The sequence below is a fragment of the Scheffersomyces coipomensis genome (assembly GCF_036884675.1).
Source record: "Scheffersomyces coipomensis strain NRRL Y-17651 chromosome Unknown DFJ63scaffold_2, whole genome shotgun sequence".
In the NCBI taxonomy this organism is placed as follows: Eukaryota; Fungi; Ascomycota; class Pichiomycetes; order Serinales; family Debaryomycetaceae; genus Scheffersomyces; species Scheffersomyces coipomensis.
The window spans coordinates 2,009,674-2,026,183 of NW_027042893.1; the positions used below are offsets into that span (position 1 = coordinate 2,009,674).

Consider the following 16,510-nt stretch of genomic DNA (forward strand, 5'->3'; position numbering starts at 1 on the left):
TTAATAAAGTAATAGAAAACTTACAATAAATAAGAACTTCTTCTATACACCATAGAGCCAAGGAGAGAAGTGGCTTACGTACCTGAACCAAATTTGCGCGTGGAATCTTACTCCCATTACTGTACTATAGCTTGCCAAGATATTTAAAATAAACCTTAAATACTTTTACTTAGTTACATCACATCCAATTGCCTTTCAAAAACATGGCTCTGGAATTTTACTCCATAAGTCAATTCTGAACTGTTTCTATGATCGCTTTCGAATTATAACATATATGTGGCAATTGAATTGACATCCACAGAGGTTGACACAATTTCCAAAAGCGCATTCCTACTTAACATTCAAATATTTTAGTATTACAAGTATATTTCGATGGTCAACTTTTGTTGATAAAGATTAGCTATTTTCGATTGAGACTATGGATTTCTAAATATTTCTATAAACTTCTGTTAATGTTTCTAACAGAAATAATTTACTTATGTTGCCGATTCTAAGAATGCTTTCTTATGGCCACATTAAGTGCTTCTAATCTTGTTATAGCACTTGGATGTGTCTCGAAATAAAGTGAATAAAGCCAATCCAGAGAAACAGTTGATAAGTTCATTTTAAGATGTTTGGATAATGCTGATGCTGTTGTTTCTTTGAATCCGCAATCAATTGCAGAATAATAATCAGCATCAGTTTCAATTTTTCTTTTTAAATAATTATCAATAAAAGTTCCAAGCACTTCTAATGGAATATATATATCTTGAGCTATCAAGTATCCAATTAAAAAAGGAGTTGTGCCTCCTGGTAATCCGAATTGTTCATATAAACTTTTATTTTCAATGAATTTCGAGATGAACAATAGCTTAGAACCGACTATAATACTGAGGTATATACTTTGTTGTTCAAGGTGGAATAATTTCAAATGTCCTAATTCATGAGCTGCCACGGAGACAACTTCATCGATTGAAAGATGATCTGAAAAATTATCATATATAGCAATGGTTCCACTCCAAGGTGAGCCTGCTGCTAATGCATTAGTATGAGCAGTTGATGATGAACCATCGATAGCTGAAATTTTGTTAAGACGAAAAGATTTATCTTCCGCCAATTTTTCAATTTTACTTCTCAATTCGCCTTCTGGTAATGGATTAACCTTTAACAATAGAGGCAAAATAATCCTTGGGTATATAGCAAAGCCCATAGTAAAAACCAACCATACGACTGCTGTTAAATGAAAGATTGGAATTCTACCAAAATATTGAATAAGTTTAATAAAAGATGAAATAATAGTTAAATCAATGACCCATTGAACAAATTCTTGAATAAAAGAACTTATTAGTAAATCAGGAACTGTGCTCTTATTGAAGTTAAATTCTTCTTCGATAACAAAGTTGTAATAGAGATCAAATGGTAACTTCCAGGTAAATAATAATATTTTGGAAACAGTGCAAAATATTAAAGACTGACTTAGCTCAGTTTGTGGTAAGAAATTTGAATTTGTTAATATACCACCACTAACTGTCCAAATAATGGAATTTAAGTTTGATTGAATGATAAATAAATCTCTAAAATACTTCAAAGTATCTGCAATTAACTTATATTTAGACTTAACACGAGAATATTCTTGTCTCTTTTCGAAGCTCTCTTGATCTAATTCTTCATTGGATGAACTGGGTGCCACTGTACGGGATAATATATTATGTTGTCTCAATTTCAAATACGACTCAAACATAAATTTTGCAGAGAGGAAAGCAATAGAAACTGATTTCCAATCAGGCTGGAAAAGATTAAAAAACTAGGATGTTAGTAAAAGATTGTTTGTAACTGTATTGGCAATATATTACTTACATTCAACATTTTATGACTGGTAAATTAATTTAAGAATAGAACTAATAAAATGGAAACATTAGTTGTTATATATCTCCAAACCTGACTGTAAAAAAGCGCAATTTTTGAATTTTTGCAGTGGTGTTATTTGCCTACTGTTACACAAAACTTTAAAATATTTAAGGTTAGTGTGGAGAGAAGATAAGAAATTATACCTAGAAATATGCTACGGCTAAACGTAGCTCCCTTGTAATTGGTGGGTTTTAAAAATCAACATAGTTATAACGTTCAACCAACTAATAACCTAAAATGAGATTCCCTTTTAATATATACCCTAATTATGTGCTTATGGCCCAAAATTATCATATTCTTAAACGTTAATTCATTAACAGAAATTTTAGATATTCTTTCCAATTTGTCTTTCTTCTTTTTTAATTGGCCGTATGGGAAATGAACTCTTGTAGTTCAGCATTTGTCGATGGAAGATGGCGAACTAAAAGAGTCTCGAGGGCCCTATCATTTTTAAGGTACACAATATTTTTGTGTTCGTTTCTAATTTGGCTTCAGCGAGAGGCTAAATAGCAATATAACAAGCAATTGACAAGTTCAAACGTCTACATCGCAAACTTTAGAGAAATATCATTTCCATTATTTTCTTATTAATCTTTGACGATACAAGGAGATGTAGGTGTCCAATCCTGTATGGTTAATATATCCAATAAGGAATAAACAATGGAGATGAAATTACATTCTCACTGACGTATTTACGCGTAGGGAAAAAAGGAGATGATATGTCAAATTTATGAAATTCCAACCAAGATCCACTCCTAAAATAACAACTTTATTAACGAAACTGTTTATCTAGACTACTCAATTGCTGGTATATCATGACAGACGCTACTCTTGATTTGGAACAAAGTGCTCCATTGTTAGCAGAGGGCACTAATGATAGTGAATCCCCTATCTTTGACACTTTTTGTCCTAATCCAAGACAAACTTTAAGAATTTGTTTGAATTTAAAGAAGTTAATTGATAAAGTTGTTCCAATTGTATTTGATGAAGAAGATATCACTTCATCTAACTCGCCTATTCTTAATGCCAACATCATTGATTTAGTATATGAAGCTGCTGGTGGGAAAGGTAATGGTAAAACAGGTACCACGTCACATAAATATCGTGCTACCCTCGTGTTTTGTTTACTTCGAGTCTGCGGCTGGTATTGGCAATTAGCTGAATTTGAATTAAGTGATAATGCATTGTTCTTACTCAGAGCCAAGACTTCTGAGATTTTAGCCGCTAAAGTGATTGACTCCTGTGATAATGATGAATATCTCTTTCTTGGATTATTAACTCATAGATATTCCATCAATTTAAATGGTATTGATGCTACTCCAGTTAGTGCTTTAGAATTAGCTGTTGACATGCACAGTACCACTGTCATTGGTGCAGCTGGTTATCAACGTTGTATTAAATGGCTTTGGAGAGGTTGGATTATTCAATCATCTACCGACCCACATGCTTATGTCATGTATAAAGGTGCTGCATCACATTTAATTAGAACTCATTTTGATCCAGAAAGAGTTAAAACTCCTTTATACCAAAATATTTTAGAAATCCTTGTTAGTATCGGTTATTTAATTTTATTTACTATAATTTTAAATGGCCATCAAAATACAACTGATCATTTCGATATTCCAGAAGTATTGTTCTTTTTGGTAACTTTAGGTTCAGTTTTAGATGAACTTGTTAAATTCTATCATGTTGGATATTACTATTTAGGCTTTTGGAATGCCTTCAATGATGTCATGTATACCATTATTTTCACTTCCATTGGGTTCAGAATTGCCAGTGTAAACACTACAGCACCAAGTAAAGAAAGATATGATGAAATCGCATTTAGAATCCTTTCCTGTGCTGCTCCATTCATGTGGTCAAGATTATTATTATTCTTAGATGCTCAACAATTTGTTGGGGCTATGATTGTTGTTATTAAAACTATGATGAAAGAATCAATCTATTTCTTTGTGTTGTTATTCGTGGTTATTATTGGATTTTTACAAGGTTTCCTTGGTTTAGATGCTTCTGATGGTAAAAGTGAAGCAACTCTTCGTATTTTAATTTCATTAGTCAAAGCTATTATTGGTGAATCAAGCTTTGAAGATGTTGAAAAATTAGTTCCTCCGTATGCATCTGTTCTTTATTACGTATACTCATTTGTTTTAACAGTTATCTTGATGAATATTTTGATTGCTTTATATTCAACTGCATATGCTGCTATTGTTGAAAATGCAACTGATGAATATTTTGCTTTAGTTGCTCAAAAGACATTAAGATATATCAGAGCTCCAGATGCAAATCTTTATGTTCCACCTTTTAATTTAATCGAGTTTTTGATTACTCCCTTAGGTTGGATATTACCAAGAAGCACATTCAAGACCTTAAATTATTTTATAATGTTGATTATCTATGCTCCATTATTAGCTTATATTACTCTGGATGAATTAGCTAATGCCAACAGAATTGAATATAACAGATATAAAGGATTAGCTGATGATGCTAATGAATATGATGCTGAATGGGACTTAACTGATGGATTCTCGACTGAATTTGATACTATCCAAGAAAGAAATCAAGAAGTTAGTCAAGATTTAAGAATTCAAAGAGAAGGTGAAGATCAAGATCCAGAATTTAGAATTGATTACAAAAAGTTTGATGATGATATTAATAAAGCAATCAAACCTGTTGAAGAAGCTAGTCGTTTAGGTATAAAATGGGAATTCTATGAATTATATTCAAAGATTGATAAATTGACCACTTTAGTCGAAGCGGTTGTTACTGAAAATCAAGAATTAAAAAAGAAACTTGCTGAAAAGTAAGCTTTTGAAACAAATCATGATGGAGTAGATCTATATCTACTGACATCGATTTCTGACATCGATTATACCTTTTTTTTATATAGTTATCTAAGACTCTCTTGATTAATATACATTTTAATCTTCTGCTTTAGTCGGCAAATCGGGAAATAGAGTTATATGCAGTTCGTCAAGCAAGATGGGGTGTCGGACTTGGAACAAACACTGTTAGGAACCATCTAACCGTCTTATTACTGGTTCATGCAGTCCATTGAGCAAGTATCATCTATGTTTACGTGTATTCTAATGGATAAATAGCGTGAACCTATAACCAACATATAGTCCAAGAAAATGGTGATAATTTTAACCAAGTGTGTGCAAAAACCAAACGTCTAACTACTACCATACAAAAAAAATTTTTTGTTTTTTGCTGTAAACTCAATATAGAGTATTCAGTTAAAAAGGCTGCCATTAATAATAAAATCATTGTACAGATCAAGTTAAACGTTATTTGGATGGATAATATCATATAATTTAGGATCAAGTGAGGAATTTCTAACCATATATCTTGAATTATACTTTTGAAGAAAGCAACAAGAACCGCAAATACAAAACCAAATTAACACCATCTATCTGATACATAACAAATTGATTCAAACATCATCGGCATCATCATCAGCAGTACATAGTTATTATGGAACCGGCATCACGATATATACTGGGTAATGATATTCATTTTGATTATGAGAAATCATCTGAATCAAACGCAACAAATACACCTCCCAATGAAGTTGTAAATAACGGTAATAAGAAGAAGAAGAAGAAGAAGAGTAAGAGTAAATCTAAGTTATCTACAGCTAATGTACAGGCCACCATTAATGATCCGAATGAAGAATACCCAAAATCAAGAGTGATTAAACAGGGTCCCAATGGTGATGTAATAGTTGAAAGTTTAGACGATGAATATTCAGAAACCTCATCTACACATGGTGCTAACAATCAGCATTATCATAATCATCAGCCTGCATCAGCCAATATATGGAACAGTTCAAGTATTGAAGAACAGGAGAGTTTGAAATTGTTTTGGGAAACATTAGATGAAGATCAAAAGAAGAAGTTGGTTAAGATTGATAAAGAATCTATCCTAGCTACTTTTAAGAGTGAAGCAAGATCATTGGCAAATCAATCAACTCATGGTAATAATACCCAATCATCTAACAATCCTACTAATTCATTGTCAACCGGTTTATCTAACTCCAATAATAATATAAATAATTGTCCTTGTAAATATTGTGGTAGACGAAATAATATTATTGAAGATGAATTGGAAACTATCTATGACACCCACTTCGATGATATCATATCTTTCATCCATGAAATCAAAGATATTAATGATTTGAATGCATTACCAGGTCTTTTGTTTGGTGGTTTCCATATGCTTGAAGAAGAGCATAAGCTACAGAAACGACAACATCGAATGAAACAAACCCAAAACCACCAACTTCAACAAGAACATCAACATCAACATAACACCATACAAGAATCTAATGTTAAAGTACAACCTAAAGTTGAACCTCAACTTCAACAACAGCAAATAATTCATGAAAAGGTTGAAGAAATACCCCGTCCAAAGATAGAACCTATAGTTGACAAGCAAAAGCTTCAAACTCAAACTCCTGAGCATATAAGACACGAAATTGAGAAATTTATTGAAGATGCTAAGAAGAATCAAGCTGAATTAACTAGTGAACAACAAATATTTCATAAGCTTCTAGATCCAAAATTATTCGAAGCTTTAGAAAGTCTTGATTTTGATAAAATGAAACAAGCTTCAAATTCAATAATCGAGAATAATAGCAATAACAACAATGGTAACAATCTAAATCAAATACAGTTGTTAGAAAAAGCAGGATCGTTGAGAGAAATTATTCGAGACTTACATAAGACTGATCAAGCTCAGTTAGAAAAGGGTATGGCATTTTTGCAAAATATGGGAAAATTATTTTCTAATACAGCAATTACTGCTATTTCATCACCTAATGGCTCACTCGATTCTGGAACTCAAAAGTTATTGGCTAATAAGTTTAGCGATCAATTAACTGAAGGTTTATCTAATTTTGCGGAAGATTTGTTGAAAAACGATGGCCATTCATTTATTGATATGATGGAATCACTTTCTGAATCCAAAGCTATCAGAGAAGATTTATTGAAAGATGATATTAAACCTGCTCCAAATAGTATTCATAGTCATAGTCATAGTCATAGTCATAGCCATAGTCATAGCCATAAGGATAACACCGCTTGGAACGACGTCGATGACGAAGATTATGATGATGAGTTTGACCTTGAAGATGAAGATGACGATGAAGAAGAAGATGACGAAGATGATGAAGAATACGACGATGAAGATGGTGACGAACTTGATGAAAGTGCAAGTGATACTGAAAGTGAAATTTCAGAAGAAGAAAAAATGCAAGAAGCTCGTCGTTTGTTCTTGATTCAAGTCATTAAGTTATTTCAAGAGAGGTTAAAGACTGCTTACAAGGAAAAATTATCTGAAGATCGTACCCAGAAATTGATCGAAGAATTAGAGGAGGAAGAAAATTTAAAGAAAGAACGTATCCTTAAGAAGTTAAAGCAAAAGGAAAAGGCTAAAGAAAAGAAGAAGCAACAGCAATTGGCTAAAGAAGAAGAGCGTAAGAAGAAAGAAGAAGAAGAAAAGGCAAAGGAAGAAGAATTAAAAGAGAAAAAGGATAAATTAAAGGCTGAACAGATGAAGAAAAAGGAAGAATTGAAACTTAAACGTGAAGAAGAAAAACGAAAGAAAGCTGAAGAAAAATTGAGAAAGGAAGAAGAACATAGGAAAAAGGTAGAGGCCCAGCAGAAGAAAGAAGAAGAGGCTAAGAAATTGAAAGAGGAAAGAAAGAAGAAAATGGAAGAAGAACGTATCATGAGAGAACTAGAAAAGAAACAGAAGGAGGATAAGAAAAAGGAGGAAATACTTTTGAAACGGAAGGAAGAACAAGAAAGAATAGAACAAGAATCTCGGGAAAAGGAACAACAAGAATTATTGATCAAACAGCAAGAAGAAGAGCAACAAAGATTAATGTCAGAGGAAGAAGAAAGAGTAAGACAAGCTAATCTCATTACTGCAACAACAGCAACTACTTCACCAATTCGAAATCCATTATTAGAGCAATTATACCATGCTAATGGAATAGATCCTTCTACCTTTCTTAAAACACAGTCACCTTCTCCAGTTAGTTTATTACCTAACACCACCTCCAATTTATTAATGAATCCTAATACATCACCTATCACTCGTAATAGTTTCTTATATTCATCTGCAACAACTGTCGGTGGTCCACTTGCTACGCAGCCTCAAATTGGTAATGTAAATAACATTAATTTGAATGGTAATAATGGCTCTGGTCTTGGATCTAGTGCTCCATCTCCTTGGGGAAGTAAATCTAGACTCAATTCAACCACTAACATCAGTAATATAGGTAATGTTGGTGGTAGTATTGTTGGACAACAATTTTCAAATACAAATCAGTTTGGTGCTGCTAACACTTTTAGTCCGTTCAATGATTTTGCTATCCCTGCAGGCGTAGAGAATCTTAATATAAATGGTCCTCAGGTGATTAATAATTCAGTTAATACTGCTACAAATACAGCAGCAGTTAATAAGAATTGGGTTAGTCCTACTACCACTAATAGTTTATTAACTGGTCATTTATCTGGTTCTATACCAACAAATGTTGGGGTTTCGATTCCAAGCAATAACAGTAGTTCAGCTACTTCCAGAAATAATTCGATTTGGAATCCATTAAATAATAGTGTCAATGGTCCTACAAACACCACTACTACTACTACGAATGGCTTTTGGGGTAATACTCCTTCAATGTTGAGTAATAATGGAGCTACGACTATACCTACTACTTCTATTCCTGCTACAAATACTATTTTTGATAATGAATTGATTCAGAAGTTGGCATTTGAAAACTTTCAACTATTAAAAACTACCAATAAATTAGAATTTGGATTTGCTTCCATTAATGATATTTATTTGAATGTTAAAAGTTTGTTGATTAATAGTACAACTTTATCTATTAGTCAATTTTTGAATGCTTTACATGCGAATAATATTGTTAATAGAAATTATCAATTTGATTTTGTTCGAGATGATTTTGGAAATGTAACTCATGTTCAAGTGAAACCGTTGCCATCTCCACCATTGAATCAAATGTCAACTACTAGTCCACCGCCAGGATTAACAAATGGTGTTAGAAATAGTTTTCAATTGCCCGGTTTCAATCAAATTAATAATCCAACTAACATGACCATGAATCCATATGGTTCTGATTGGGGTACTGGTAATGGAACAGGAAATGGAAATATCAATCCTACCAATAATACTGGTAATCTTAATGGTGTTAATTCTCAGACTCAGACTAGTCGTGGTTTCTGGAACTAATGAATTCTCTTCTTCTTTGCTATTACATCTCTTTTTTATATTGTATTTAATCCTTGCTTATATATCTAAGTTATAATAATATATGTTCACACATACATAGTTAATTGAAAGCTAAATCTAGATTCCATCTGACAGACATTTTTAAGCCGAGAACAATAAAAATAAATCAGACAGACAAAAACGTAACCATACAGGTCAGAGATGAAAAATGTGTCAAAAAAAGAAGGAAAAAGCACTATAAAACATTCCAAAATGTCTATTTTGCTCTTATGGTGATGGTGTTGAATCGTATCAAACCTGAATCCAACTATTAAGATTAAAGGATTTATAAAATTTATTGCTAACAATTTCAAACAATAGCAAAAATAACTCATAACTCATAACATCTTTTTAGTGTAAATAAAGTTTATTTTTAGCTGAGCCCTGCTTAAAAACTAATGACTTTTTTTTTTTTGCTGGGTTGACTCAGACATTTATTTTTTGGCCTATTTTTTTTAGATTTTGGGCAGGCAGTGGTAACTTGGTGAAACAGGAGATATTAAAAGAAAGTGTGTCTGTGTGGAAGTATCTATATGTACGATAGATACGACTGCGGTATAAATATTTGGTTATATGTGTGTATCTTGGATTTGAAGAAATAGATATAGAGATTCAAATCAGCAAGATCTGAATATAATACTTCTATTGCTGTGTGTGTGTGTTTGAGTCGTATGTTTATATATTGAGTCACCAATAATATTTTCAGATTATTACAGTTTACACATAACGAATCGTTCAATGGTTCGTTGAGTTGTTTATATAATAGAACTAGCTCATCATCATATTAATAAAGGTTCACATCCAAAACAATTTTTGTATATAATAAAACTCATCATCTAATCAGCATCACCATCAAGTGCAACCCAGCCACAACAAAACCATGACTGCTGAATCACCAGTAGTAAGTCGAAAATTAATCATCGTGGGTGATGGTGCCATTGGTAAAACATCCTTATTATATGTATTTACATTAGGAGAATTCCCCACTGAATATCATCCTACTGTATTTGAAAATTATGTCACAGATTGTCGAATCGATAGTAAAATGGTTCAAGTTGCATTATGGGATACAGCTGGTCAAGAAGAATATGAAAGATTGCGACCTTTAAGTTATAGAAATAGTCATGTGGTATTGATTGGATTTGCTTTAGATACCCCAGATTCATTAGAAACTGCTCGAACAAAATGGATTGAAGAAGTTAAAAAATATTGTCCTAATACTCCATATATTTTAATTGGGTTAAAGAAAGATTTAAGATTAAATTTAAAAGATCAAATTAATTTCGTTCAAACTGAAAGAGGAGCTCAAGTTGCTCAACAGATTGGGGCTAAAACTTATTTAGAAAGCAGTGCTTTGACAGGTGAAGGGGTGGATGATATCTTTGAATATGCTATTAGAACTAGTCTATTAGTTCAAACTAAACCCAAAAATTCATGCTGTGTCATATTATGATAATGATCGCCTTTCCCCTTTCTGACATTCATGTACTTTACTTTTACTTCTATTTATTAATTTATTATTGTTTTATAGTTAACATTTTAATTTCAATTCTCCATGTTTAGCTTATAATAGTTTTGTTTGAGTTGTAGTTATTCTGAGTAAAAGTAATAGTGATTAATGTCCCTATGATGACAACCACTGATAAATGAACTCCTGAATAAAAGTTGGTCGGCATAGTTCAGAAATCAAATAACTAGTTGCCAAGAAATCAGATCAACTAAAATACTAGTATTACTAAAACTCATTATCTCTTATCAATGATATACTTGGTTGCATTGGTTCTCTCTAAAGTCTGTGAGGATCGTAACATGTCTTTTCAGGAAGAGTAAGTTTATACCATGAACAACTGAACAAAATGAACCACTCAATGGATTAATCCAACAAGGATGTGAATCGTATTTTTAAAGTTACATTGCATATAGTTAAAAGCTTGAATCTATGAAGGTGAATCGCACGGCACTAAAAAGAATGAAGGATATGGTAAAATACTCTGGTCAGAACACATTTATACTTTTTATAGCTCATTGTGTAATGTTTACCCCCGCTCAAATACTTCATTCTGTTCTGTCATGTTATTAAGCACTCCATTAGGCTGCAGGTTCGGCCAATTTCTTAATTGATGGATTATAATATGTACATTCACTTAAACGCAATTCTTAATATCAAATACCATTCAAATGTGTTTATCTACATGAAAAAAAAGATCTACATAGAGGCTATTGTGATAAATGATAGTTGGTGATAACTTAGTACCGATGTTTTCAATTCTGCGTCATTTTTTCCAGGGGGATTTGCAACTAAATATTTTTCCCCATACACCGATTCTTCTACTACGCTAAATATTAAGCTAAAAACTTAGGCTTTACGTCAACCATCCATATCAATAAATTAGTGATATAACTACTTGGTGGGTTGCAGATTTATTGGTTAATTTCTACTTCGTTACGAATTACGGTATATAAGCCTCTATCTCTCCTCATACCACTTTTGAATATTGATAACGATAACATAAGTCTATTATGATACTAAGAGATATTTTTCGTGAAGTGGAGTAATACACGTTCTTGTCAATGTAGACGTGTTTTATAAACTTTGTTATCCCTCTAATCATAATTCACTCAGATAGTTATTGACTATCAATTTTACCATAATAGAAAAGGAGGCAAAGCGTAATATAATTTTTTTTTCTTATCCGTTTCGAAATTTCTTTTTTTCTTTTTTCTTGGGTTCTGCTGCTGCTGTTGCTGCCATCATACATTTTGAAGTAATCTCTGGAGCATAAAAATTATTCCTGATTTGATCATTTCTTTCCACAATTTGATAATTACAATTAACTATTTATATATTCACTTTTATTCATTTGGTCCATTAATTGATATCATTGATCTAGTACAGTACTCACTTTCTAATCAACTAACCAAACTAAAACTTGATGTCAAATCCTAATACTACCACTACCCCTCTGCGATCTTCACCGACGGATAATCGAACTTCAGTCGATTCGTTAGATTTTGATCTTCCTCATGATAATACCAACATCAACAACACCAACAATAATGCCAGTAATGGTAATAGCATCATAGGTAAACTTAGATTTATCTTTGTAGATACTATCTATACCAGTTATATCGCACCAAACGTGGGTATATCTTTACTTATCTTATCTCAATTTTTCAACTCCATTATGGTAACCACTTGTAAATTATTGGTCACCGATAAAGATTTCAATGTTCCTATCCATCCTTTGCAGATCTTATTAGTAAGAATGTTCATCACTTATATCTGTTGTTTGTTATATATGTACATTACCAAATCAGTTCCTGATGCTCCATTTGGTCCAAGAAATTTAAGAAAATTATTAGCTCTTAGAGGATTTGTTGGATTCTTCGGAGTGTTTGGACTTTATTTCTCATTACAATATTTATCATTAAGTGATGCAGTTGCCATCACATTCTTAATTCCAATGGTTACTGCATTCTTAGCATGGGCAATGTTACATGAAAAATATTCACTTTTAGAAGCTATATGTTCAATAGTTTCATTAGGCGGAGTTATTTTAATTGCTAAACCACATTTCATCTTTGGAAGTGAATCAGATACAGAAACTTCTATCGATGAATCGATTGAATCATCATCAACAGAAAAAAGATTATTAGCTACTGCAGTTGGTTTAATCGGTGTTTGTGGTGCCTCTTCCGTATACATTGTTCTTAGAAAAATTGGTAAGCAAGCTCATCCATTATTATCAGTAAGTTATTTCGCATTAACTTGTTGTATCATTTCATTTGTTGCTATTTTAATCATTCCAGGTTTACAATTTGTATTACCTTCTAATGGTTATCAATGGCTTTTATTCTGTTTGATTGGATTTTCGGGTTTCTTTATGCAATTCTCTTTAACTGCTGGTGTTCAAAGAGTTAAAGCTGCTAAGGCTTCTTTAATGAGTTATACAAATATGTGTTTCGCATTAATTTGGGATTTAACCATTTGGGGTCATTTACCCGGTGTATTAAGTTTATTGGGTATAATATTAATCATTACCAATGCTTTTATCATCATTAGATATAAACCAGATGATAAAGATGATCATTCAGAAGCTAAACATAACAATAATGATCTTGAATCAGGTAAATACCAAAATCTTGATAGCTCAGAATCAATCTCACTTCAAGAATTCATCATCACTGATGATGATGATTATGAAGGTAAAATCAATGATAATGAAGACTTATCAAAAACCTCATAATTAATCAATACATTTTTTGCATTTTATTACTATATTTTATTTCACTTATGATTTGTTCTTTTAATGACAATTTTTGGGTTTTTCTTCTATATTTAGTTCTGGGTGATAGAAACTAGGTATATTTATTCCTATACATTTATTAATACATATTATACATCTATATAACAAAACTCATTGTAACCAATCCAATTCAAACTTAACCTGATTCAATTGCAATAATCCACCATTAATTCTCTCATCCACAATATCGGTAAACTCTTCCACATTATTCGTAAAATCATTAATATGCCCAATCAACTTCCTTGAATTATCAAGATTATCGATGACAAACTCTAATTGTAAACTATCATTGGGTTTGGATGGTAAGGCTCTAATTTGTTGAACCCATTTCAATGATGGGGTATAGACTGGATTCTTTCTAGCATTGACATTGGAGTTGTGGCTGTGGTTGTGGTTATGTGCGCCATTGGTTGCTACTCCCTGTGTCTGTGGACCATTCGATTGATCTGTTTGCCGTATCTGTTGTGTCATTCTGATACTAGCTGTGTTGCTTGGAGAAGGTTTTATGGTCTCCCTAGTGGTTTGTATTTTATGATTGCGTTTGTGGTACACAAAATTTAAGTGAGCGATTGCACTGTACATTTTTTTCAATACCACAACTATTCCTTTTTTGAATTAAATGATTAATATATTATTAAATACAACTATAAATTTTATTTACAACATGCCATAGACCAATCTATCATGTTTCCAAGACTTATCTATATCAACAGGTAAATCTAATTCATCTTCAACTTCTCCAACTTGCCAGTTTTGATCTAATTCCAGTAACAATTTCGCAATCGGTTCCGGATACCATCTTTTACCAGATACAGTAAACCAACCAAGATGACCACCAGTAGTAGTTGTGACTAAGGTGGTATAAGGATTTAATTTAACTTCATTGATGGGTAAAGTTCTGAATCCTGTGATTGGATCATCCTTTGAGGATAAAATAACAGTTGGGACTCTAACTTTTAATAATCGTTGTACAGGAGAAGCATGACGATAATATTCATCAGCACTGTTAAATCCAAATAATTTTGAAGTAAATAAATCATCAAAATCTTTCAAGTATTTAACAGCTTTGAACTTACTTGGATCCATCTTATAATCATTAATGAATTTATCATGTTTTAAGAATCCTTCATTTTCATAATGAGTATTCAATAACTTTAATAAATTCTGACACATGGTAGGTGAATAAACATTATGACCGATTAAACTTTCTCTCAAGTGTATAGCACTATCAGGGAAATCCCATGGGGTACCAACTATACAACTACCTTTGATCATAGGATAAACATTTGAACCTTCTTGGCCTAAGTAGTTAGCTAAAATAGCTCCTCCTAATGAAAATCCAATTAAATAGATTCTCTTATTTGGGAATTTTGGTTTTATATGCTCGTTTATAAGATATCTTAAATCATTTGTCCATAAACCATTATATAATTGAGGGGATGTAATAGTATGATTAGCACAGCCTCGAGAATTCAACACAACAGCATCAAAGTCATATGGAGCAGAAGTGATCTTATATAATACTGCTCTGATGTAAGCTTCGTAGGATCCCCCTGATAATCCATGAAGAGCAATTAATAATGGTTTCGAATCATCCTTAATCAAATCCAATTCTTTTGCTGGATCAAGATATTCTGTTCTGGGAGGTAAATCATGGGTTTGTGATGAAGGTCTGAAATTCAAATGATCAGGATCTGTTAATGACTCTGGAACAACATAATCAAGGGCAACAGTTGAACTTCCTTCCCAACGATCATATTTGATATCATCTTCTTCAACTCTGTAAGTTTTATTTTCAATGGGCAAGATTCGACGCTTATAATGGACATGATCTATATGCTCAAAATTATTGATGGCAGTATATGCAGTTTGAAAATGACCAGTTGATAATAATGGATTAATGTAAAAGTAGTTATCTTGATATAATTCTGGTACCGCTGATTGTAAAATTTCTGGTAAGGTGGATGTATTCGCTGTTTGATCTTGATTTTTCAGTCTAGAAATGAATTTAATAGGTTTGTTAGGATAATAATTATCCACTGTAGACCTTATCCATCCTAATCCGATCATCTCTGAAGTGAATTTGAAATATAAACACCAACGTATGCGCTTGCAAACAACAGAACTCAGCTCTTAAGATTTGATTAAAATGAATATTTTCACAGCATTCTGCATTTGGTATTGTTCCTCGGGAACTTGATGAAAATTACGATGTAATTGAGGTATGGATCTTGTAGCTAAAATTATGTCGTAAACCTCTCGAATCCGTACCATCCATTATTGAACTTGTGTTACAGTTCTACAATGGTTTGAATGGTTAAATGTTAGGTATTGATACTGTGATACGTTAAGAACACTTATCAGTTTTCTGACTCTGACCCAGTTATGACTTCTCCTACCCCAAAATTGATTTGAGTTATCAAGTAGTTAGATAAGAGACCAACTATCGCAGCAGAGTCTCAAACCGCAAAGTGTTAAGAGCCTTTCCATTAGCTGGTGATTTAACTTTTTTGATTATGGCTCCACTCGTTTAATTTGCAAGAGGCGGTTATCAGTTGGATAAAAATTTGGGGGTTCTACATTCAGCCAGTTTGGGGTTATCAAAATAAAAATTGAAGAACCAATTCATTTTTAGTTGTGGTCGCGGCTGCTGTTTTGTGTTCCACCCTTACTTAAATTGGCAAATAATTTCTTACTTCAGTGGATGAAGATAAAGATACGATTACATTCAAGATATATCACATAACCTAAAAAGATGATAAGTATATAACCATAAACACCACAATTGAATATAATCATAAATTTGAGCCGTATGGCACTTAGGCAGGAATGAATTTATACACCCAAGTTTCACTCTTGGCGAAATTTACTCTAAATAAAATTATTGCGAAACTTTAAATTTGATATGAAAGAGGATAGGATTTGCCATTTAATTTAATTAAACATTTTGGGGCCTTAACCGAATTTTTATATTTATGAACGGAACGATTGTATATTTAATGCATAAAGCTTTTTCCCCG

The 16,510-nt window shown here is 32.3% G+C and overlaps 7 protein-coding genes across 7 annotated transcripts; 4 read left to right on the forward strand and 3 right to left on the reverse strand. All coding sequences in view use genetic code 12, as the record gives it.

Annotated features, from left to right (window-relative positions):
* Nucleotides 1-155: 155 nt before the first annotated feature.
* Nucleotides 156-2,273, reverse strand: DFJ63DRAFT_90153 (M48 family metallopeptidase). The gene is made up of 2 exons (XM_064909200.1): nucleotides 1,837-2,273; nucleotides 156-1,783 (listed from the first exon to the last, which is right to left on the reverse strand). Exons 1-2 carry the CDS (start codon nucleotides 1,843-1,845, stop codon nucleotides 491-493), a joined length of 1,302 nt encoding a protein of 433 aa, XP_064764029.1. The 5' UTR covers nucleotides 1,846-2,273; the 3' UTR covers nucleotides 156-490.
* On the forward strand, nucleotides 2,212-5,105 carry YVC1 (Yvc1p). The gene has a single exon (XM_064909195.1). It carries the CDS (start codon nucleotides 2,703-2,705, stop codon nucleotides 4,689-4,691), a length of 1,989 nt encoding a protein of 662 aa, XP_064764030.1. The 5' UTR covers nucleotides 2,212-2,702; the 3' UTR covers nucleotides 4,692-5,105.
* A 1-nt stretch (nucleotide 5,106) lies between these two features.
* Nucleotides 5,107-9,187, forward strand: DFJ63DRAFT_89858 (uncharacterized protein). The gene has a single exon (XM_064909188.1). It carries the CDS (start codon nucleotides 5,362-5,364, stop codon nucleotides 9,142-9,144), a length of 3,783 nt encoding a protein of 1,260 aa, XP_064764031.1. The 5' UTR covers nucleotides 5,107-5,361; the 3' UTR covers nucleotides 9,145-9,187.
* An 876-nt stretch (nucleotides 9,188-10,063) lies between these two features.
* On the forward strand, nucleotides 10,064-10,636 carry RHO2 (Rho family GTPase; the record flags this gene model as incomplete). The annotated part of the gene is made up of 1 exon (XM_064907418.1): nucleotides 10,064-10,636. One exon carries the CDS (start codon nucleotides 10,064-10,066, stop codon nucleotides 10,634-10,636), a length of 573 nt encoding a protein of 190 aa, XP_064764032.1.
* A 1,480-nt stretch (nucleotides 10,637-12,116) lies between these two features.
* On the forward strand, nucleotides 12,117-13,430 carry DFJ63DRAFT_312022 (uncharacterized protein; the record flags this gene model as incomplete). Its single annotated transcript, XM_064905891.1, has 1 exon — nucleotides 12,117-13,430. The coding sequence occupies one exon, from the start codon at nucleotides 12,117-12,119 to the stop codon at nucleotides 13,428-13,430; it is 1,314 nt and encodes a 437-aa protein (XP_064764033.1).
* A 171-nt stretch (nucleotides 13,431-13,601) lies between these two features.
* DFJ63DRAFT_338418 (uncharacterized protein) lies at nucleotides 13,602-14,099 on the reverse strand (the record flags this gene model as incomplete). Its single annotated transcript, XM_064908669.1, has 1 exon — nucleotides 13,602-14,099. The coding sequence occupies exon 1, from the start codon at nucleotides 14,070-14,072 to the stop codon at nucleotides 13,602-13,604; it is 471 nt and encodes a 156-aa protein (XP_064764034.1). The 5' UTR covers nucleotides 14,073-14,099.
* Nucleotides 14,100-14,147: 48 nt separating this feature from the next.
* Nucleotides 14,148-15,560, reverse strand: DFJ63DRAFT_284077 (putative carboxylic ester hydrolase; the record flags this gene model as incomplete). The annotated part of the gene is made up of 1 exon (XM_064904769.1): nucleotides 14,148-15,560. One exon carries the CDS (start codon nucleotides 15,558-15,560, stop codon nucleotides 14,148-14,150), a length of 1,413 nt encoding a protein of 470 aa, XP_064764035.1.
* Between the last annotated feature and the right edge of the window lie 950 nt (nucleotides 15,561-16,510).